The 22,199-nt window shown below is 35.2% G+C and overlaps 3 protein-coding genes across 8 annotated transcripts; all 3 read right to left on the reverse strand.

Moving 5' to 3' along the window:
* Positions 1 to 586: 586 nt before the first annotated feature.
* On the reverse strand, positions 587 to 2,947 carry LOC106440611. Its single transcript, XM_013882329.3, has one exon. It carries the CDS (start codon positions 2,470 to 2,472, stop codon positions 757 to 759), a length of 1,716 nt encoding a protein of 571 aa, XP_013737783.2. The 5' UTR covers positions 2,473 to 2,947; the 3' UTR covers positions 587 to 756.
* A 1,727-nt stretch (positions 2,948 to 4,674) lies between these two features.
* LOC106440583 (SPX domain-containing membrane protein At4g22990) lies at positions 4,675 to 11,027 on the reverse strand. 6 transcript variants are annotated; one of them, XM_048741001.1, is made up of 11 exons: positions 10,612 to 10,809; positions 10,473 to 10,524; positions 7,807 to 7,862; positions 7,608 to 7,728; positions 7,216 to 7,527; positions 6,243 to 6,811; positions 5,862 to 6,169; positions 5,606 to 5,781; positions 5,346 to 5,536; positions 5,133 to 5,266; positions 4,675 to 5,030 (listed from the first exon to the last, which is right to left on the reverse strand). In XM_048741001.1, exons 3-11 carry the CDS (start codon positions 7,857 to 7,859, stop codon positions 4,792 to 4,794), a joined length of 2,103 nt encoding a protein of 700 aa, XP_048596958.1. In that variant the 5' UTR covers positions 7,860 to 7,862; positions 10,473 to 10,524; positions 10,612 to 10,809; the 3' UTR covers positions 4,675 to 4,791. The 6 variants fall into 6 exon arrangements, with proteins under 6 accessions (XP_048596958.1, XP_048596965.1, XP_048596954.1 ...); XM_048741008.1 differs by having other exon boundaries at positions 5,606 to 5,778; positions 10,473 to 11,027; XM_048740997.1 differs by lacking the exons at positions 10,473 to 10,524; positions 10,612 to 10,809 and adding an exon at positions 10,828 to 11,020.
* Positions 11,028 to 14,432: 3,405 nt separating this feature from the next.
* LOC106440569 (UDP-galactose/UDP-glucose transporter 2) lies at positions 14,433 to 18,737 on the reverse strand. Its single transcript, XM_048741009.1, has 7 exons — positions 18,290 to 18,737; positions 17,865 to 17,893; positions 17,571 to 17,772; positions 17,243 to 17,485; positions 17,041 to 17,142; positions 14,918 to 15,025; positions 14,433 to 14,814 (listed from the first exon to the last, which is right to left on the reverse strand). Exons 1-7 carry the CDS (start codon positions 18,410 to 18,412, stop codon positions 14,584 to 14,586), a joined length of 1,038 nt encoding a protein of 345 aa, XP_048596966.1. The 5' UTR covers positions 18,413 to 18,737; the 3' UTR covers positions 14,433 to 14,583.
* Positions 18,738 to 22,199: the final 3,462 nt, after the last annotated feature.

Genomic DNA, 22,199 nt, shown 5'->3' on the forward strand with positions numbered 1-22,199 from the left:
CCGTTTTTGTTATTTCGAGCTGCGACTCAATTAGGTTTAGCCGTCTTAGGGTTGCTAGAACTAGGAATCTCGCCGACAGCTCTCGAACCCAGGCTTATACCTTGTTGTAACGCTCATACGCAGATTCGGAATAAGATCTACTTTGCTCTCTTTTCGATTTCTTATTTTTATCGTTGTTATTCTCGTGTTCTGATTGCTTGACGTGTGGTAATTAACAGATATCCGGGTCCTCTGGGAAACTAGGGTTTTCTTAGTTTCCTTATTTAAACGGAAATCGACAGTGTGAATTTCGGTTCCCACAGATTACAACTCTGGTTTGGAACAAGAACGTTCAATTACATTCATTTTTTGAGGTAGGAACATCATTCTTTTAAACTTAAGGAAAAAAAAAAGATCATTCTTTTGTTTTTCTTTTAATTCTTTGTTACACTTTTGTTTTTTTACTCAAGATGAAATTTCTATATAAACGAAATCGACAATCCGACATACATCTTAAAAAGTCCAAAGATGACATTCCATCTGGATCACAAAAACTAACCAGCCTCTAACAACTACCAAGAGCACTAATTCTTTGTTACACTTGATGTAATAAATATTTTCTGACAGAATAAATTTAACATTCACTAAAAAAACAGTGGGTTAAAAATATTGTACCAAAATAAAACAAAGGAAAGAAAATTGAATGCCTAATCGAACCAAACCAACCCAAACCCAAAATGTTCAACCAAATGTGGAACTGAACGATTCGGATTTAGATCAAAAGGCTCTCAAACTATTACGCCTCTCATTTGTTTTTTTTTCTTTCTCAAGAGCTTTCTTTCTCCACTTCTCTTTCTCAACAAAATCAGCATCCAAGAACCTCGACACAAACCCCCAAACCCTAAAAACATCATCAAAGTTCGTCATAACCCCTAACCTAACACTCACCACTGACACTCTCAAACTCATACTCTCTCCATCTCTTCGTTTCTTGTTTCCCACGCTACCAATCTTCTGCAAATACGCGCATCGCAAACCGACCTTCTCCCTCTCCGCCAGCCTCTCCACCATCAAAGGATCAACCTTCTCTCCTTGCCAGTCGAAGACATTGAACGAAACCGACGCTCCTCGGTCAGATCTCGTCTTCGGTCCGCAGATTTTCACCAGAGGCGTCTCCGTTTGATGAGAGCCTGGATGTTTCAGACACGTCAGCGCTCGGACCAGCCATAAAGTCAACGACTTCAACCTTCGAGTGATCAGTATCAGCCCGAGAGAGTCCGCGTGATCTAAACCTCGAAACTCAATTATTGCTTTGTCGTCTTCCTCGATTTCAGTGGCAGACGTGGACGCCTTGTTGTGGTCCTCAAGGGTAGTTTCGTCATTTTGTAACATTATCCAATTTGGCTCCGCTTTTACTACCGTGAGATTTGCAGGATCCGTGACTGCTTCTTCTTCTGACAAAGCTTGAGAGCTAGATTTCTTGACGAACAAGCAACCGAAACCAGTAAGATCATCATCATCATCATGCCCTAAAAACTCTGTAAAAGAACATATCAAAAAATCTGGTCGGAACAGAGAAAGACCTAAAGTGTCCATGTCTTTAGAACCCAAAGCAGAGGTGTCAAGCAACACATGCCATTGGTTCTCTTGAGCTAAACTCATCCACGAGTAAGAATACGAAGCTCCTGTGACAAGAGACTGAAGCGGAAACACAAAGAGTCCTCTTTTGTCTTCTTTACTTCTTTTCTTACTCCTCAAGATCGTCCTCTTCAGCTTCTCAGACACTATCCCTGTGCTCGGCCACGAGAACTCTGCTGATTTGGGCTTTACACCCTTCTTCTCCGAGATTCTGATCATGCTTTCCACTGCTTCGTCTTCGTAGTTGTAGACAGTGAGGAGATTCGGGTTTGTTTTGAAAGAGTAGAGTTCCGCTAGAATCTTGAAAGCAGAGGAGCGGTCTTGAGTTAGGATCATATCGTATTCAGATTCTTCAAGATTCATAAAACTCATGAGTCTCTTCCTCATCCTTGTCTGAAACTGAGACTCTTCTCTCGCGAGCGATAACATTTCTTCACCGGAGCTCACTTGCGTGGAAGACAAGGTAAAGAGAGAGTTATTCAAACCGGAGAGTTGTCGGAACTGGGAGTATGAGAACAAGGGCTGTTGCTGGCTTGTGTGGGATAACAACACGTGGCGAGAGGAGCACGAGAGGTTTTGGTACTCTGTAGATCGGATATGATCGGCTTGATTCGTCTGCAAGTAATCAGGAAAAGCTGTGATGAGGTCGTAGAAAGATGTGCGGAGAGGAGGGAGAGATTCTTGGCTAGTGAATTTGATGTCTTTTGTTAGAAACGAAGCTCCTGGTGTGATTACTGAGAACTCGAGCTCTTCTTCTTCTTCTTGTTCTTGTTTCTGAGTCATGGAGTGAGATGAGAATGGTGATGAGCAGCAGACATTAAAGCAAGCTTCTTGTATGGAGGAGTGTGAACTCATCTCTTTTGTGTCTCTCTCCTTCTTCCTGTTGCTTCTGCTCTTTTTGTCTGGAGAAAAGAGGTGTGCGCGCGACTTGCTGAAGTCAATGGGATTAAAGGGTCTTTAATCAACAATTAGAATGTCGTAATCTAAATCACATGGTCAATAAAATGGAAAAGTTGCTGTTATTTTGATGAAAGGTAACACATACCTAACGTTTGATTCTCATCAATCAAATGAACAAAACTTAGACTTCGATTTTGCTGATACTAATAGTCAATTTTAAATAAAATTAGCAAATTAATGTATAGAAAGACTAGAATAGGCTGCTAGGTACACATTATGGCCACGTCTGTGGTTGAACGGAGTTGACTTCTGTATAGCTTTATATTATTAGGTCATAGAATAGTACTACAATTATTAGCAATTTAGAACTGATAATGAGAAATGTAAATTATGTTAGTGTAATTCCAAAAGAAAGGAAAAATACAAACAAGAACCGTGTATAAAAAAAACAATCAATCAAGAGATTAGTATTATTTTTTGAATTAATTAAGGTGATAGCCAGATGTTGATTGACTGATAACCACTAAAATTCTTCCTCCATTTGTGATATTTGATTGATACGAATTTACTTGAGATTTATGTTTGTTTACCTTTTTAGCAAGCTAAATGTGAATATATTTTAGACCACAAATTCTGGTCATAATAAGAGATGTAGTTTTGATTTATTTTTTAGTATATGAAATCACTTATTCTAACCAAGTTTGTATAAGTGACGATATTGCATTACTATTCAAACTTAAATACGTATAACGTATGGTATTGACAAAAATATTTGAAATTGTATGCCCTTTTTCCAAAAAAGTAATAAAATTTTTTTGTTTAATAACACTTCTTACCTCAGTGCGAAAAGTTTTTTAAAGTTAATCTACATAAGTTTTAAATTATGCTTGTAAAACCCTTAAGATAGGATGAAAGACTCAAAATGGATGGCGTTTTCATGCACGCGAGAAAGTAGAACCAGGTTTTTAATATATGAAATCACTTATTCTAACCAAGTTTGTATAAGTGACGATATTGCATTACTATTCAAACTTAAATACGTATAACGACGTATGGTATTGACAAAAGTATTTGAAATTTTATGTCCTTTTTCCAAAAAAAAAAGTATTTGAATTTTTTTGTTTAATAATTCTTCTTACCTCAGTGCGAAAAGTTTTTTAAAGTTAATCTACAGAAGTTTTAAAGTTTTTTTAAGTTAATCTACATAAGTTTTACCAAAAAAAAAAGTTTTAAATTATGCTTGTAAACTCCTTAAGATAGGGTGAAAGACAAAAAGTGGATGGCGTTTTCATGCACGCGAGAAAGTAGAACCTTGAGGGCGACGCAGTTTGGACTTGGTCAATCTCTCGTGTTTTTACATTAAATTCTTTTTTTAACTAAAGGCTTCGTGTTTACATTAATTACGCTTTAAATTAATCAGTAATGTCTATGATACTTTATCACAATCAAAACATCTAAAGTACGCATGTGTGTGCGTTTATACATATTTTACGTGTCCATATATATATCACCCACTCCTGTCTGACTCCACTAGCATGGGATGTTGGGTGGTACAATAAGCTGTATTGTTGTTTAGTTTTTAATAAATTGTATATTACATATATAGTACTTGATTAACCATCTGAAACATATCTTACAATAGTTACCAAATCTATCATATATATCATGTATATACAAATTTTATGTTCGAATAATAAATCAGCTTCATCAAATTCTCATTTTACTAACTTTATAAAGTACTATATCTTTAATAAAATAAAATAGACAACAAAAGTGAGATAAAAACAAGGAACAATTGCTAGTGGGTAGTGGCGACTGACTTCTATTTTCAATTAAACCAAATCACAAGTTTATGATGATTTATATAATTTTGGCGTTGTTATAATCCGTGTGGCATCCACTATGAAACACAAGGAAACAAACAGACAACAACAAGAAAATGTTTCGATCAAAAGAAAAATATAAGTTAATATACAAGAACACCAGTCACCAGCATAAAACAAAGAAAAAGTGCAAAACGAAATCCGTTTTTACATTCTGGAAGAAATTTATTAGATTATAAAAAAAAAAAAGAATAGTTGATGTGATCACATATCAAAGAATATTGCAATTTTAATAATGACAATAGGAGCTCCAATGTCAATAACGCACTAAACGTTGAAGTCAAAGTATACTTATTTCATAACCTTTTGGCTCTATTTTTCTTTGCATGCTTTATTGCTTGAATACGATAGCTGAATGTCTGCAGACAAATTTGTAAAAAGAAGAGTACTACTAGTACAAGGAGTTATAAGTAAAACAAGTAGCTACGATGGACACAACACAAGTGACCAGAGAGGGAAGTAAAGTGACATTCAAAAGCATATCCCGCCCAAAGTAACCGGCGACGGTAATAGTCACGTCGGCAATCACACGTGCGATCGTGCCTGCCTCCGTCGAAAGCAAACCTCCGTTGTAAGTCCCCCTCGATAGCCTCGACGACATAACCCTCGAGAGCAACGACAAGTTAACACCTTCAAAAATCAATATAAGTTTCAGAATCTTGAGGGGGTTGCATTGAGCTAAAAATAAAAAAAATTTGGCCTTTGTTTTCAGTAATAAATCTTTTTGATTACCTTCAAGAACTTCTGCAGAAACAAACATGATGAGTCCGGAGCAAACGTATTGTGGTACAGTGTATGGAACAAGGACATTGAAGCTGAATAGTATTCCGACACAAACCATAATCTCCGACACCAACAGAATTTGCCTGTTAAGATAATGACTTTAGGTTACCTTGTAACACAAGAAATCAGTAAAACAGAATAAGATTGTGAGAATTTACTTACCGGTCTTCAAACATGTTGCTGATATAGCTTCCAATAACGATGTTTACAGGAAGAACCGTGAGACCGAGACAAGCCAAGAAGATAGCAACCGAGCTAGTGGACCAACCGAAGTAGTAAGTGGTGACGACACTAGATTCAGAGAGAAGAATCTCCATTGCATACTTGAGCATGAAGTATATTAATAGTTGAACCTAAAAGATGAAAATAATCAATTTTGATCACTCAGTATTGCACATTTAATTTTTGGGGTTTCATTTTACCTTTACTGAAGGTGTAAGTAACCTATAAGCAGCTCCAATGGAGTTCACAGGTGCACGAGATTCCTCAGAAGCTTCTTCACTATCATCTTCATCTTCAATCTGTTCTTCTATTTCTTCTGATGTGATCAGCAATGGCTGTTTAATGCCTGACTCCAGATTCCCATCTTGAACAGCTTCTATTACTCAACACCAAATGAGATAACAACTTCTATTGGTCTACCAAAGAGAGATAGATAGATTGAGGACTGAAACATACCAGAGTTATTAGAATCCTTTGAAGTACTATGACTCTCCTCAGGCTCAAGTACCGGCTCCCGGAACGAAATAGCTAACCAGACTAAGTACATAAGCCAAGCAATAGCCATAACCCAACCAGGCAATGTGTTTTGGTTAAACGTAAGCTTATAGATCTTGAATTTGGTCTGTAATAGACCAGCAAGCGCAGGACCACACGCCATTCCTAGAGCACTTGCACTTACAAAACCAGCTGAAGCCTGCATCCTGATCTTTAACGGTACACAGTCACTTATATATCTCCTGTTCACTGCTCTGGCCGATCCCAATCTGATACATACAATACAGTACGCGTTCAGGGTTTATGATTTAGGGTTTGCGGTTTATGGTTAAAAGGACTTACCCACAGAAAAGCCGGCCGATCAAGAGAACAGCTATTGAGTTAAAGTCAAAAGCCAATGCATATAACAAGTTACCAATGAAGAGGACAATGCTACTGAATATAAGCGGTTTGAAGTAAGATTTATTAGACCATGCGCTGAAGTAAACCGAAGAGAAGAGCTGAGCCACAGCCATAGCACCAATCACGACACCACACACAGTTGCTGCTGCACCGAGACTCATGGAATAGTCATCTGCTGTAGGGACGATGATATAAGTATTAACCATATAGAGAAACGTGTTGACAAGATTCAACAAGAGAGACATGAAGTGATATCTCTTGTCCTCTTCAACGGCTTCTTCCTCGTCTTGTGGACTAGGTAACTCTTGTTGCATGATAAACGCGTGCTGAGCCATGAAGTTCAAGAAGTTTGTTGAGTGTGTTAGTCTATCCACTGCTGCTCTAATGGAGTCAACTACAGGATCTTGAAGTGGAAGAACAGGCTGATCATAGATGGATAAGTAGCTTCCTTGATTGTTTTGAAGCTCATGAAGGTTGCGAGACACAGCTCCAACAACAGCCCCAAGACCCTACAAATGATCAACTATAAGTTTAGAAACCGAGAGATAGATAGTTACAAGTTCTAAAATTCGGTTTAAACGCGGCAAATTAGTCATAGACAAAACCATTTTTAAAAAAATCGATTTATTCGATTAAATTAATCGATTTAAATCAACCTAAATTAATCTAAATCTATTAAATCAAGCAATATTAGTGATTTAAATCCACAAATTTGTCAAATTTCTTTTTTTTTCTATATCTCAATTATAATTAAACCTAAAACTAAAATATTTAATATATATAATTTACAAAAATAAATTAATAACTGGTTAACGACTAGGTCTCGACTAGTTGTTAGTCCTCTGCTAAGTGCATAGTTACTACTTACCGAAATTTGATAATTGGTTACAAGTTTACTGCATTTTGTACTTACAACATGTTTATAGACTTGCTGAAGTTCAGAGTAAGGATGGTTAGCGCGAGTCTTGACATAATAGTTTGTGAATCTGTAACCAAACCGTTTATCGAACTTCTTGAGTATCTTACGGACACCAATAGCATTCATCTCAACGAAGAACAAGAGCTTGAGAAGATCATGACCAACAGCTCTATAACCGTCCTTTAGATAAGCTATGTGAGATATCTCAGGCTCCTCTTGGAGAGCATCGTGTGACTCCCTCAGCCTCTGTAGCCTACTTGCAAGTAACCCTTGTTGCTCCAACATGAACAATGCGACTTTCTCGATCTACGTATGCATTTTAGATTCAACAGTTTTGTCTTAATAAAATGATACAAAAACTGTGGTGAAGGAAGTAAATGAAGTACCTGGTTATCAAGCATCTTTGAGAAATCTTTGAGAACTTGGCGACGCTCTAGGTTCCCTCCTTGTAACTGGCGACCGTATTGATTCACTTTCTTCTTCATCAGTTTGTAGTTGATGTAATATCTACAAGGGGACGTTGTGATAGGACAAACCTTTAACGAGTTTTCGAAAAGTGTTATACGGAGAGAAAAAAAACGTTACCCTTGCCATTCTTGAATGCTACGTTCTTTGAGCTTTTTCCCAAAGGCGACCATCTTCTGAGTTCAATTAAAGCCACATAGAAAAATCAGAAATAAGCGTTATTATTAAAAAGAATGATCAGATACAGAAAAGTCATATAAAAAGTATTGTAAGAATAAGTCTCCCTCCTTTCTATGTATCAGTGAACTTATGTAACTATGAGTCTATATGAGATAAACACAGTGAACTTGTCAATAAGACATGTTGCTACAAGTAAATAGAGATTCGAGCTTTGACTGATATGAGTTTGTTGTATTTAAATTTTAAATGAATGATTCAAGAACAGGGACAACTGCGCCAAACATTATGCTAAACTGCGGTGAACACCGTCGTTACTGGGTTTCGTCATCAGTTCACACGCGATTGAAGCCTCCACTACCTCCATATTGAAGATCCATCTCTCTGTATTTCAAAAATGGCCACTTCAGCGACTGGTTTTTTAGATTCTCGTGACGGCGAGCTTTCTTCCACCGGTACTCCTCCTGCAACCACCGACACTCCGCTCTCTCCAACTGGCGACCCTCCTGCAGACACCGCTCTCTCTCCCACCGGCGCTCCTCCTACTTCTATGTCTCTCAACCATGAACTCATGGAGGTTCATGTTCCCTCTGCTGGCGAATCTCCGGTGGAGTTCGACTCAGGGAAGAGACAGCGTAGCTCAGTTGATCTCGCTCCTTCTACTGAGATTGATTCCACGGCTTCTCTGGCTGGTGTTACTGGCTCTCCTAAGGCTGTTGTTACTGGTTCTCCTATTGGTGCAGTCTCTGAACTTAGAGGAGCAGAAACACCGTGTACTGATGCCGTTCAACCTTCAAAGCAATCAATTCCCTTTGTTCCTTCATTAGGAGCATGGGCCCAGAGGATAAAAATCATTCCAGAGCTAAAGGATCCAATACCCCAAAATCCTCTGTTCTGTGATTCTCCTAAGAAGCAGAGCAAGCCCGCTACCGACATTCTCCCACCAGAGATAAAAGAGAACGGGCAACTGCGGTTTCCGTGGGCAGAAAAGATGGATCCAAAAATCCGAAATCTTTACCGCACAACTTCGCCAACCTATTTGGAAGACGGTACACCTATGGTTGAGATTCCAAACCATGTTCTGATGCAAGGGCTTGAGAATCAAAAAGAATATGTCATTGGACAGTTCTCTCGATGTTCTTTGCCTCCGGGAGGTCTCATTCACGCAGTGGCTAATCGAATTTGGGGCAATAAGTGTAAGATTTTCTCTCGAAAGTTAGGAGATTCCTCTGTTCTGTTTCATATTCCAGACGAATCAACTAGAGCTTGGGTGTTAGAGAGAAGGTTATGGCAATTTGATGGTTGCATTATGTTTGTTGTTCCTTGGTCCCCTGCTCCTTCCTTAGCCGACTTACCTGAGATAACTACAATTCCTTTATGGGTCACTTTGAAAAACATTCCACACTGCCTATATTCTTTATGGGGAATAAGTTGGATAGCTTCCGGGTTAGGAGCACCTATGCTCTCTAACAAGCCATGGTTAGATCCTACTTTCATGGGAGAGGCTAAGTTAATGGTGGAAGTGGAATTAGAAAAAGCTTTCCCGCAGAGAATTGCAGCTACTGATAAACAAGGCAATGTTTCCATGGTTTCAGTTGAGTACTCATGGATTCCAAATAAGTGTGAGAAATGTGGTCATTTCGGCCATAAAAAATCAAGATGTCTGCAGTCTGAATCATTGGATCTGGGATTCACTGCATCTAATCAGGTTGTGAAAGAAGTGGGTCTAGCACCTACCGAAGCTGTTACTCCCGTTGCTGCTTATGATAAACTTTCAACATTACCTCTTACTAATACTCATGAGGAAGTAGCTTCTGATACTCCAACTCTTCCAAGTTCAGAAACAGAACCTGAAGCCACAACTCCATTTGAACTTGTTGCATCTGAAGCAACATCACCTGCTGCTGCGTTTCAAAGCGTCATCCCTACCCTGCCTCCTGCTGTTGCAGCTGATGCAACTTCTCTTGCTGCGTTTCAAAGCGCCATCATCCGTACCCCTCCTCCTGCTGTTGCATCTAATGCAACTTCCCCTGCTGCGTTTCAAAGCGCCATCCATACCCCATCTCATGGCTCATCTCCTGCTTTGGTAACTTTCTCTTCTACTTCTTCAGATTTAGTGACTGAGAATGTTGAAGGAGGTGTCTTTGGTAGCCATTTTGCTGCATTACATTCAGAGTTTTCAGGGTTTGAAATGGGAGATCCTTCTCAAAGGACTCGAGGAGGTCGACCAATTAAACCAACACAAAAAGTTCAAGAAATGCAGTGGACTTTAGTAGGAGGAAGAAAAAATAGAGGCCGTGGCGGTCGTGGCGGTCAAAGAGATCATAGACCTCCATTTTAAACGCCTCTAAATCTCAGGTTTCTGTCATCATGCTCCGTGCATGCATTGGAAAACTCCCATCTTAACCAAGTACTAAGTTACTTTGTAACTTCTTCTATAATTTCTCATATATCTGTTTCAGATATATGTTTTCTCAATTGTAAGATGTTATTATCGAACAATTGTAAACCTTGGTTACTTTTATTTTAATGCATCAAATTTAGTCAAAAAAAAAAAAAAAAAAAAAACATTATGCTAAACTGATCATTTTGAATTGTATGAACAAAACCTCTTATCGTCTTCTTCCCTGTTCCTCTCCTCGTTATTGATGTATTCAGATTCTGAGTAACCCAGTGAACTTTTCGTTGAGCAAAAAAGAAAAGAAAAAAGAAGAAGATAGAACTTGTGCTATAAAAGGGGGAGTTTACGTTTCAATCGAAGTTCCAATCTTTTCTCGGTGAATATCAAAGAAGTTATGGTAACAATTCCGCAAATAAACGAGTAAAAGACTTGAACTGCAGAAGCTAAGCATATAGTACTAGAAATCACCAATAATCAAACATCATTTATGCTTCAAATGGGCAAGAACTAAGTGACAAGAAAAATCACCCTCCTAATCAACAAAGAGAGGAGAGAAAGAAAACCTTTGTAATTTGTGAAACAGAGAAAACAGAGCCTAGAAAGTTGAAACAACACGAGATATCTCAGAGAAAGAGAGAGAGAGAAGGCAGCAAAATCGTATTTGATTCGGTGAGTAAAGAAACAAAAAGAAAAAAGAAATGTAAAGAAGAAACCAAAGAGGAAAAAACAGAGTGCGGCTCTGAGGTTCTGTGTGAATTCACGTTGAACAATTTTTATAGTAAAGGGAAGAGGAAAGAAGTGATCAGCGTTGCAGCCATTGTGGGCTCCATCTTCATTTTGTCTGATCCTCAAATTTCTTTCTTTTCCTCTTTTTTTTCAGTTTTGATCCGTGGGATAATGATTTATCTTGGTAACAAAAAATTTCCTTTTGTTGCAGTTTGCAAAATTATTTTTATGACGGCAAAAAGTAAAAGATACGTCATCCCTTTTGTTCTATTTATAGTATTTTTTGCCATCAGATATAATATTGAAAATGCGTGTTATGTTGAATTTTGGCATATAGAACAAAGTATTTACATCGACTGTAATTTTTGAATTTGTTTCTTATTTGCATGACTTGTTTTTTCTTCTTATCAGAACAATAAGCATATACTAATGGGACATGATTTGTCTTTTTTACGTGGGAAATCTAACATTCTCTTATGCTTTTGTATAAACTCATGGTCATAGACTCATAGGAATTAGGAAGGATAAAATTTCCTTCGTAGATGAGGCTTGTTGCGTCCAATGATGGAGATTGCCTATAGCATGAAATACAAGAGATAGATATTATTTCGTTTTCATATATGCGTTACAGCGTTAGGATGCAACGAGTTTTCCGGAAAATCAATTCCCTGACCCCTCTATATTTGTTTCCCTTGTCATGTATTAGCAGCCCTAAACGTATATCATCTAAATTCACAACACAAGTTTTCTTAAATATTGGTTACATATAATCAAAAGGACAGAACTTAGGTTCACCCCCTAGGGTGAACCTTTAAATTCACTCCACTATTTATGACCAATCAACTTTCCTCATAGATAATTAATTAAAAAATATTAAATTAAACAAAAAATAGCTACAAAAGATAAAAAATGCTACTTTTAACGACGCTAACGCTTCCAGCGAAATCCTAAACCCTAAATTTTAAATTATAAACCCTATACCCTAAATTTTAAACTCAAATCCAAACCCCTAAACCAAAACCCTATACCCTAAACTCTAATCCTAGACCCTAAACCCAAACCCTATACCCTAAACCCTAATCCTAGACCCTAAATCCAAATTATATACCTTAAACCCAAAAAATAGACTATAAACCTAAACACTATACCCTAAACCTAAGTCTTAGACCCTAAACCTAAACCGTAAACCTTAACCCAAACCCTATAGCATTTAAGTTCAGGGTTTGGGTTTAGGGTTTACCGTTTGGATTTTAGGTCTAGAATTTAGATTTAGGGTATAGGTTTTGAGTTTAGGATTTACGGTTTGAGTTTAGGATTTACGGTTTGGGTTTAGGGTCTAGGATTAGAGTTTAGGGTATAGGGTTTTGGGTTTAAGATTTACGGTTTGGGTTTAGGATTTACGGTTTGGGTTTAGGGTCTAGGATTAGAGTTTAGGGTATAGGGTTTTGGTTTAGGTGTTTGGATTTGGGTTTAGAATTTAGGGTATAGAGTTTAGAATTTAAAATTTAGGGTTTAGGGTTTCGCTGGAAGCGTTAGCATCGTTAAAATTAGCATTTTTTTTTGTAGCTATTTTTTATTTAATTTAATATTTTTTAATTAATTATCTATATGGAAAGTTGATTGGTCATAAAGGGTGGGGTGAATTTAAAGATTCACCCTAGGGGGTAAACCTAAGTTCTGTCCTAATCAAAATGAAGTTTTAGAAATGTTTCATTCTCTATAAGATATTTGCATATTTTTGGTCCAGTTTGCTCCTTTGTACAAGAATTATATCATTATAGTGGCCAACAACATAAAAGGATCCGTTGATGACTATCAGTGTTGTCAAATGTCGTCATTCTTAAATGTATCTCTTCTTTATTCCAATTGGCCAACAACTAATATAATGATACAATGTAACTATATATGAGGTATATTTAAAGGCGTTCAAATAATGATACACATTTGTGATATATTAATCTGTAACACTCGGTATATAACAAGATTTACATGTAACCTATGCAAGATTTAATTAGCAAAAAAAAAATAAAACATATACAAGATTTTATGTTGTATTCTATTGCCGTTAGGGTGAAGTGAGACAGTTACAATTTTTAATAAGTTGGAAAGATAGGATCTAATGTATTCACCACATCTTATCAAAAGATAGAAAGCGTAAATATATATATATATATTCCCTAACTAAGGATGACGTATAAAACCCCAAAAATCAAGTTCCCATGTGCATGCAAGAAGTGTCGAAAACTATATGTGATCTACACACAGACAACAAACAAATTTTCTTGTCCATATCTATTAAAAAGTGACGGTATATGGTGGGTGCCATTAATGTGCACTGCCATATAGACATCTGTAGTGTTCTGAATTTAATTCGCATTTTCTCCATAATTCACATATGTCGAATTTTCTTTTCACAAAAAAAAATTGTGAATATAGTTGCCTTTCTTGTCTATATCCATACAGCAACGGGTCCTTATAGTTACTGCCTAGTGGTTACGAAGCTTATACTGAATATGAATTATTCATATCTGGCAATTTGATTTCATTGGTGCATGGCATCATATACTTTCTATTGGTCTTTGTTTCCTAAGGTGCGGTTTGGCTTTTTAAAACTCTCTTTTCCCATGAACTGGTTCTTCTGTCAACAATTGTAGCCTGAGTTGGTTATTATTAAGATTGTCAATTAAAACGGTAAACATTATCAGCATCCACTACTAAATGGTGAAACCGAGACTGGTCTTATGTATCTTTTTCTGCTCATGTACAGTCATGGGAAGGTATTCCTTGATGGTTTCGGAGTAAGCTAGGCCAAATCTTAGGAGGTGATTCATTTTCTGGCAACATGGCGGGATAGTTTCTATGGCACAGTTTGGAGTGCCTTTGTGCACGTAGCATAGAAGTCATATGTGACTTTCACCGGTGTTCTTATGCTACTAATAACTGCAACTATATTTGTTCCCTCAAAAATATCTCGGAAGAAACGAATGGTAAATGAAATTCTTCATGTTGCTGCATACGGCATACCTAACAGCTGCATGCAATATTTTAAAAGGGTCAATATAGGTCTCGAACTCGCGCGGGTTTACTGGATTATTATATTGCTGTTGGAACCCGCCATAGAAATCTGTATTCAGCATAAGCTCTTGCAACCTCCTGTTCCCCCTTCCCATATTATGTTTGGCTTTCCTCGTTACAATGTCGCTGACACCAATGGACTAACCAGGGGCGAATGTAGAGATATTTTTTTGTGGGTGCATAACTAATAGAAATTAAAATAAGAGACATACTTTGATCGAATCCGTGCTATTAATGGGTGCACAAGATCATTAAAGTCATCTATCCTAGCTGATTTATTGTATTTTGCATACTAAAATATTAAATCTTGCAAATGTTGTGGGTGCACGTGCCCCCTTAATCACTGCCCTGGCTTCGCCACTGGGACTAACAGTATAACAGCTCAACATTATCTTTCCAGCAAAATAAAACAATTTTTCAGTACTCTATTCGCTTTTTTTTGTTAGTCCAATATTATTCTATATAAACCCTTTGAACTTCTTATATAGAATATGTATAGATAGCTATATGGCACAATATTAAACCAGTGACTTTCTCTCCTCTTCATCTCCTCTCTCACCCTCACCTCCATCTTTCCTAACCGCTGGTCTCGCCTGAATCTTGCTCGGAGGTTTACTATCCATCGGTACCATCTTCAATACAATTCCCATTGCTATCAACAGCAACCCCGATCCGTGCTGTTCTGTTAATGGCTTTGTGAATATCAAATACGACAGCAACAACGTAACACCTTTCCTCGCTGTTGTTATCTACACACACAAAAACGTTTTTAAAACAGTAACATGATTTTATAACGCATACTCAATGCAATAACGCCAGTAAGGGTTTGTTAGACAAGATAAGAGATTATACTAAGGCGGTTGTAGCGGCTCCAAAGAGTGCAATGAGCGATAGAACAGAGACTTGACCGATGAATGTGGCCATGGCTTCGAATACAAGCACTCCATACACGTACGGATGCTGCAAAATCAAACAAAGTAGAGTTGATTTTTTAATACACCAACCTACTAGCTAATCACTAAAACCATTAGTTTTAGGCATCTGGCTTCAAATACAAGCACTCCATTTCATTATCATAAAAGACAATTGACTTTTGAAAAAAGTTGGCTGATTAAGGCACGTCCTCGGTCAATGATTTCATTTCGACGGTACCAAGAATCCGACAAACTTTGACTTTTTCATTAAACCGAAACTGACTCCGATTTGAACCATGAACCAAAAAGGGGCAGTTAGTTTCAGCATCTTTCATTTCCATCCGGATGATTCATTTGTATGATCTATCCAAATGGTCCATTCAGATTTTTGTGTCTGTTTGTTTATCCATCCAGATAGCTCATTTAGATGAATCATCTAAATGGATCTTATGTTTGTTTTTTCATTTTCATTTCCATCCAAATGAGTTTAGTAAACAAATTACCAAAATACTATTGTATTGATTTAATCATATATTAAAATTTTACTATAATAATAACTTCTACTAAACAAAAAAATTGATAAACATGTATTTGAAAAAAAAACTTTAGAGTTTCAAACTAAACATAATAATAAACCGACTGTAACTTCGGTTTTGGCGGAAAACGAGATTTTTCGGTTTTCACAGGAAAACGAGATTTTTCGATTTTGACGGAAAAACAAGATTTTTTTTTATTTTGGCGGAAAATACAATTTTGGTTTTGGCGAGAAGCGCGTTTTTGCGCTTTTGGCGGGAAAACACATTTTTGCGGTTTTGACGGGAAAATGAGATTTTCGGTTTAAGCGGGAAAACACATTTTTGGTTTTGGCGGAAAAACGAGATTTTTCGGTTTTGGAGGGAAAACGGGATTTTTCGGTTTTGGCGGGAAAACGAGATTTTTCGGTTTTGGCGGGAAAACGAGATTTTTCGTTTTTGGCGGAAAAATACAATTTTCGATTTGGCGGGAAAACACGTTTTGTGATTTTGGTGGGAAAATGCGTTTTTGCGGTTTTGGTGAGAAAAGGAAAACATGTTTTTTTGGTTTTGGCGGGAAAATGAAATTTTTGGTTATGGCGGGAAAAGATGTTTTGGTTTTGGCAGGAAAACGATAATTTTTGGTTTTGGCGAGAAAACACGTTTTTGCGGTTTTGGCGTGAAAACACGTTTTTGTAGTTTTGGCATGAAAACACGTTTTTCGGGTTTTGCAGAAAATGCGTTTTGGCGGAAAAATATGTTTTTGCGGATTTCGCGGGAGAATGCGTTTTGGCGGAAAAACATGTTTTTGCGGTTTTCGTGGGAATATGCGTTCTAGCGGGAAAACACGTTTTGCGGTTTTCATGAGAAAACGTGTTTTGCAGTTTTGGTGGGAAATGCATTTTGATGAGAAAATGCATTTTTCGGTTTTGGCGGGAAACGTGTTTTTGTGTTTTGGGGTTTTAGCGTAAAAACGCGTTTTTGTGATTTTGGCATGAAAACATGTTTTTGCTATTTTGCGGGAAAACACGTTTTTGCAATTTTTTCCGGAAATGGTTTTTTAGGGTTTTGGCGTGAAAAATTCGTTTTTAGGTTTTTGCGGGAAAATGCGTTTTTGTGATTTTGTCAGTTTTCGTGTGTGACAAAATGATATTATGTTTAGGTTTGTAATTTGTGAATTATATCAGGGGCATAATAGATATTATACTATATTAAATGAACCATCTCTATTCAAATGGTCCAAATTGGTTCAGCTTAATGAACTTTAAAATTAAGCTTAAATTTTTGAAAGTCATCCGGATTTGCATTATTAGTGTCTAAACGAACAAAACTCTCATCTCTATCCAAATGGCTCATCCGGATGGGGAAACAAACATGCCCTTTAATCGGACAAAAACTATGAGCCAAGAACTTTCATAGCTAATACAAAATCTACTCTTTGTCACTTTGGCTTCAAATGGACTAGTGTATAAAGCAAAACTAAAGCCGGTTATTTTGGTTTGGTTAAGCTTTACGGTTTACCAAAACCAAAATAGAGGTTTGGACTTACTTGTGAGCACGCAGTCCACGCACGGAAAAGCTCACCGGTTAAGACCATGGGAACGAACAAGAAGGGCAATCCAACAACCGTTGAGCAGAAAAGCATCTCCATCTGTCACATTTTATACATTAGCAAGAATCTCGGGCACAAAACAAAACCGGACGGTATAAGAAAACCAGACAGAACCGTTTTTTTTTTTGTGTTTTCTTGCCTGAGTTGTCTCGGGATTCATCGTGAAAATGGCTTCCTGAAGATTACCCAAGAAAGCATCCATGATCAACGCACCAGAAATCATCAAAATACCGATCATACTGAAATTAGGAGACATTTGTGCGTCTGCTAATGTGAAAAGGATCAAACCAAGAACCAACAAGAACGCTGAAATGTATTCATGGACCGGGTATTTTCTTCTCAAACCGGGTATGAACGCTCCCATTATCATTACCGGCAACACCTAAACCGTCATTTGATCACTCTCTGAACACTAGCTAATGTCAATTCAAATGAATTTGTAAAAATTTGGGGAGTTCTGAATGTACCTTGGTGGATTTGAACATGATTTGAGCTGGATAGTTGAGATAAGCCAAAGATCCTTTGGTTAAACCATGTGATCCCATGAGAACAGCAGAGAGTTTCACATAAGTTCTCATGGGATTCACAATATGTTTTGTGGTGAACCCTTGAAGGTAGATGAGGAACAAGTAGACAAATCCTTGTATAAACGTGAAGTACCAACCAAAGCTACAAGAAAGAAAGAGAACAAAAACACCATTGTTAAGTTTCTTGTTCTGTTTTAAAAATCTAAGAGTTGAAGTAAATGAAGTTGACTTCACCTAAATTGGAGCCGATTATAAACATATTCCTGTATAAATAAAAATCAAGTCAATAATCAAAATGGTTTATCCAATAAATTCTCCAAAGTCTGTTTTTGTTTACAAGATCATAACTGATCTCACAAGGTATTAGATGGTTTTGTAATTTATATTTTATGAAATGTATAGAAATCAACAAGTTTGTGTGTGTTTGGAGAGAGTTTAGTTCGTCATGCAATTTTCTTATTCCTCTGTTTCTTTTCCTTAAGAGACCAAAACATAAAACACTTAGCATGCAAATTAATTTGAATATTACATATTTCCATTGAGAAAGATGCCGAATTATCAACAAAATGATTCTACGTTATCAATCGATTATATTTCGGGATTTTCAGAAGCAAAATTAGAACAGAAAAATAAACTTTAAAAAAAGGGAGAAAAAGAACCTCGCAAACTCCGTTAACGAGGTAGCCAAAGAAGAAACCAGAAGTGCAAATGAGAAACTGTTGCCAAGTTGGTCGATCAGACAGAGATATTCCAAACAGAGTTCTTGATTGTTCCTCCTTCATTCTTCTTCTTCTTTTTTTGATCACCAAAAGACAAAAAGAATCAAAGTAAAAGCCAAAATGAACACGAGTAAAAAAACTCCAAGTAAATGATCAAAAGCATGTAAAGTGACCCATAACGGTAAATCAGTCCTAGAAATAATAGAACAAACAGAGTAATCACAGAAACAACACCAACCCAAATCAAATATCCTCTAATTCACTCTTCAAAGTCTTATCTCAAAACTTTAAAGAAGAGAGAGAGAGAGAGATGGCTTTGGGAACGAAAGAAGAGAGCTTTTAAAACCGAAGGAGGAAACACATGAAGAAGAAGAAGAGGCGCGTCAAGACTTAGGGCCTGACTGGTTTAACCGCAGCGGTTGCGGTTGCGGTTGCGGGAGTTTGCGGATGCAGGTGGTTGCGGTTTCTAGCGGTTTTAAGAGATTTGTACGACTGGTTCTGCGGTTAGAAATTTGTGCGTTTGCGGGATACTTATGACTGGTTAACTACCAAATGCAGCAGCTGTTAAATAATAAATTAATAATATTTACATTTTATACAATTATAAAAATATCAAAAAATAATAATATTATAATAAATATAAAATTTATATTTAGAAAGTTATAGTTTAAATTTTTTAAAAATATAGAAAATATTTTTATTTTAAAGTTTTATAATATTAATTAAAATTTAATTGATATATTTTAGCATTTTTATAATTTCACTTTAATTTTTTTATTGAATTTTTTTATTTTTGTATTTATATTGTTTTGGAAAAAAAAAAAATTATCCTCCCGCAAACGCCCGCAACCGCAAACGCTAGCTGGAACCAGCTTTTGAATTTATGAGGTTCAGAGCGATTTGGAGCGGTTTAGAGCGGTTTGAGCGATTGTTGCAAAACGCCAGCAACCGCTACTAACCGCAAAAGCTGCGTTTGCGGGTAGTAGCGGGAAAACCAGTCATACCCTTAATACTCGTCGCGTGATTCGCCACTCTTTGACACGTTTTTCTCAGTAGCCGTTCTTCCTTTAAAAAAAATGGTAACTATATCCATTAGACTAATCTAGTATAATTCATGTCTCATTAAGCTAATTATTTTCAAAATAGCAATAATGTTTTTAATTTCAATTATAAATTCGGCATTACAATTAACAAATAATTGTTAAATATTAAAATATAATAAATAATTAAATTAAATAAATAAAAGAAAACATTAAAAATCCTCAAATAAAAAAAACCTAAACCTACACTTTATATCCCACGATTTATTTTTTATTTTTTTTGAAAAATTGATTTTTTTCATATATAGAAACTGAATATTTTTAAATATTTTTCTCCCATATTTTTCGGAACTGATTAATCTTATCCGTATAATAAAGTAAATTTGTAGAACTCGGTTATTACATGTTTTAGATTTACAGTAATGTGTAGATTTCGATTTCTACCGGTTTTAGATTTACAGTAAATCTTTAGAATTTTTTTAATACGTTTTTAGATTTATAGTAATATGTAGATTTCAATTTCTACAGGTTTTAGATTTATATTAATGTGTAGATTCTGATTTCTATAAATTTTATAGCGATAGGTTAAGCACGGAATGTGTATTCTAAGGCTTTGAATGGTGACCAAGGAACGGAGGGGAACACTGAATTCCTTATCATTCCCAAAAAAAATCACCATTCGCAAGGAATAGTTTTTCCTTTTTGTTCCTCTCCATTCTTTTTTTTAAAGAAAAATATAGAACAAAAATATTCCTTGTTAAATTTGATAAGGAACAAGCATTTCTTTTAATTCCTGCAATTTTATTCCTATATGTTACTTTCCTATTCGTTCCTCGTGTTCCCTAAAAGGTCACCAGTCGGAGCCTAAATATTTGTAGAGTATTATTATTTAGGTAAATCATATATTCTAAACATATTAGATTCAATAAAAAATAGATTTCATTTTCTACTTCGTAAAATGACAATTCTACTTTATGTAGAACAAAATTTGAAATTATGATTTAAATATTTTTAGAACTGGAAAAAAATACCACTAAGTTTATATAGGTGTTTCATCAGTAGTTACTATTTTTCAAAAAAAAAATAGTTTGTAAAACTATTTATTTGATTTATTTTTGAAAATATTAAAGGGCATTAAAATCAAAATTAGTACAAAATAGGAATAATGGGACATAGTTACCTTTTTTTTACCTACAAAAACAATTTTCCCATTGTTTTTTCTCTTCCAGTAAAAACTAATGTTTTCAAACAAACCCTCAGACTAATTTTATGTCTAATCTATTAAAACAGAAGTACAAATAAAAAATACCTGTAAAATTTACAAATTACAAGTTATTTACAATGCAATGCCACTAAAATATTAAATAATCCTAACTTTAAGCAATCCGTGTGTTTTTCTATTTTACTAAATCATTTCAGAAATCTCTTTTACTCTTCTTAAAAAATTTGGTGACATTAATTTAGAAAAACCAGTTTACCATTGCTTCCATACAAAAAATATTTTCCAAAAATATAACAATTAGATGCCTATTAGTATTATGGAAGTATTACGGAAGTATTAATGAATATTTTTTTAAAATAAAGATTATTTGTTACTGTTACGTATTATGCTAATAATATAGTGATATACATAACTCAAATATATTTATTTCCACATTCGGATACCTTTGAAACATAACATAACTAAAACAAAGAAATAGTTGATTTACATAAGCAAACCCCACACATGCGAAAACACAGAATTTGATGTATATTTTTATATATAAATAATAGTCCAATGCAAATCAAATATGATCACTGTTGAAGAATATAAAATATACAACACCAAATTTAACTAATATGGTATCTAACAATTTTATTATACATTAAAAATTTGATATATACAAAAATAAAAATATACTTATGCCGACGCGTGATTCATATTTTAACAGTTTAAAAATCAAAATAAAATTACTCAATATAAACTATAAAAAAATTATTTAAAAATGCCATTTTAAATAATTATTTCATACAGTAAAATTTTAAAATATAAACTATTATTTTTACCATATAAACATTTATTTAAAAAGGTAAAAACGAATATCTGCACGGGCATGCGAATCAAGCTCTAGTTAATCCTTCGAACTCAAGTTCTCGGTAACATTTAGCGTCACCCACGTGACATTTCTTTTTTTTATCGCATGAACTCATTGAGTATGAGTATCCCATCAGCAGTTTGGTCCGGTTATTTTAAAAAGATTAGATTCTTTTTAATATAAAACTATATTATTAGTCAGAAACTAAAATTTTATTTACAAATTTTAACCGATTATTTCGAATATTGAGAGACCAGTTAAAGCCATTTTAAAAATTAAAATATAGTGGTACTTTTTACAATAACTAGAATCATGCATATGATTTCATAGAATCTTTGTATAAAGCAAATCAACAGTGTGGCATTGTTTACACTTTTGAAATGTAAAAGAAGATATTAGAAAATAATACTCCTTCTGTTCTTGAATATAAGATTTTTTAGGTAAAACACACTTATTAAGAAAATTACTTTTTATCTAAAAAATTACTTTTTATCTAAAAAATATCATTAGAATTTTAAATTAAAAACTATTAAACCAAATACAAAATTATTATCAGAGATTTGTTGTTATCAAAACTAACAAAAAATATATTTGTATTTTAAAAATAAATTTATATTATAACTTTATATTAAAACAAAAAACCATAGTAAAGCAGATGAAGCTTAAAAATATGTAATAGATATATTTGAAATTGCACATATTAAAGATATCAATTACTCCTTCAGTTCCATAAAG

The sequence above is a fragment of the Brassica napus genome, chromosome A1, assembly GCF_020379485.1.
Source record: "Brassica napus cultivar Da-Ae chromosome A1, Da-Ae, whole genome shotgun sequence".
NCBI lineage: Eukaryota > Viridiplantae > Streptophyta > Magnoliopsida > Brassicales > Brassicaceae > Brassica > Brassica napus.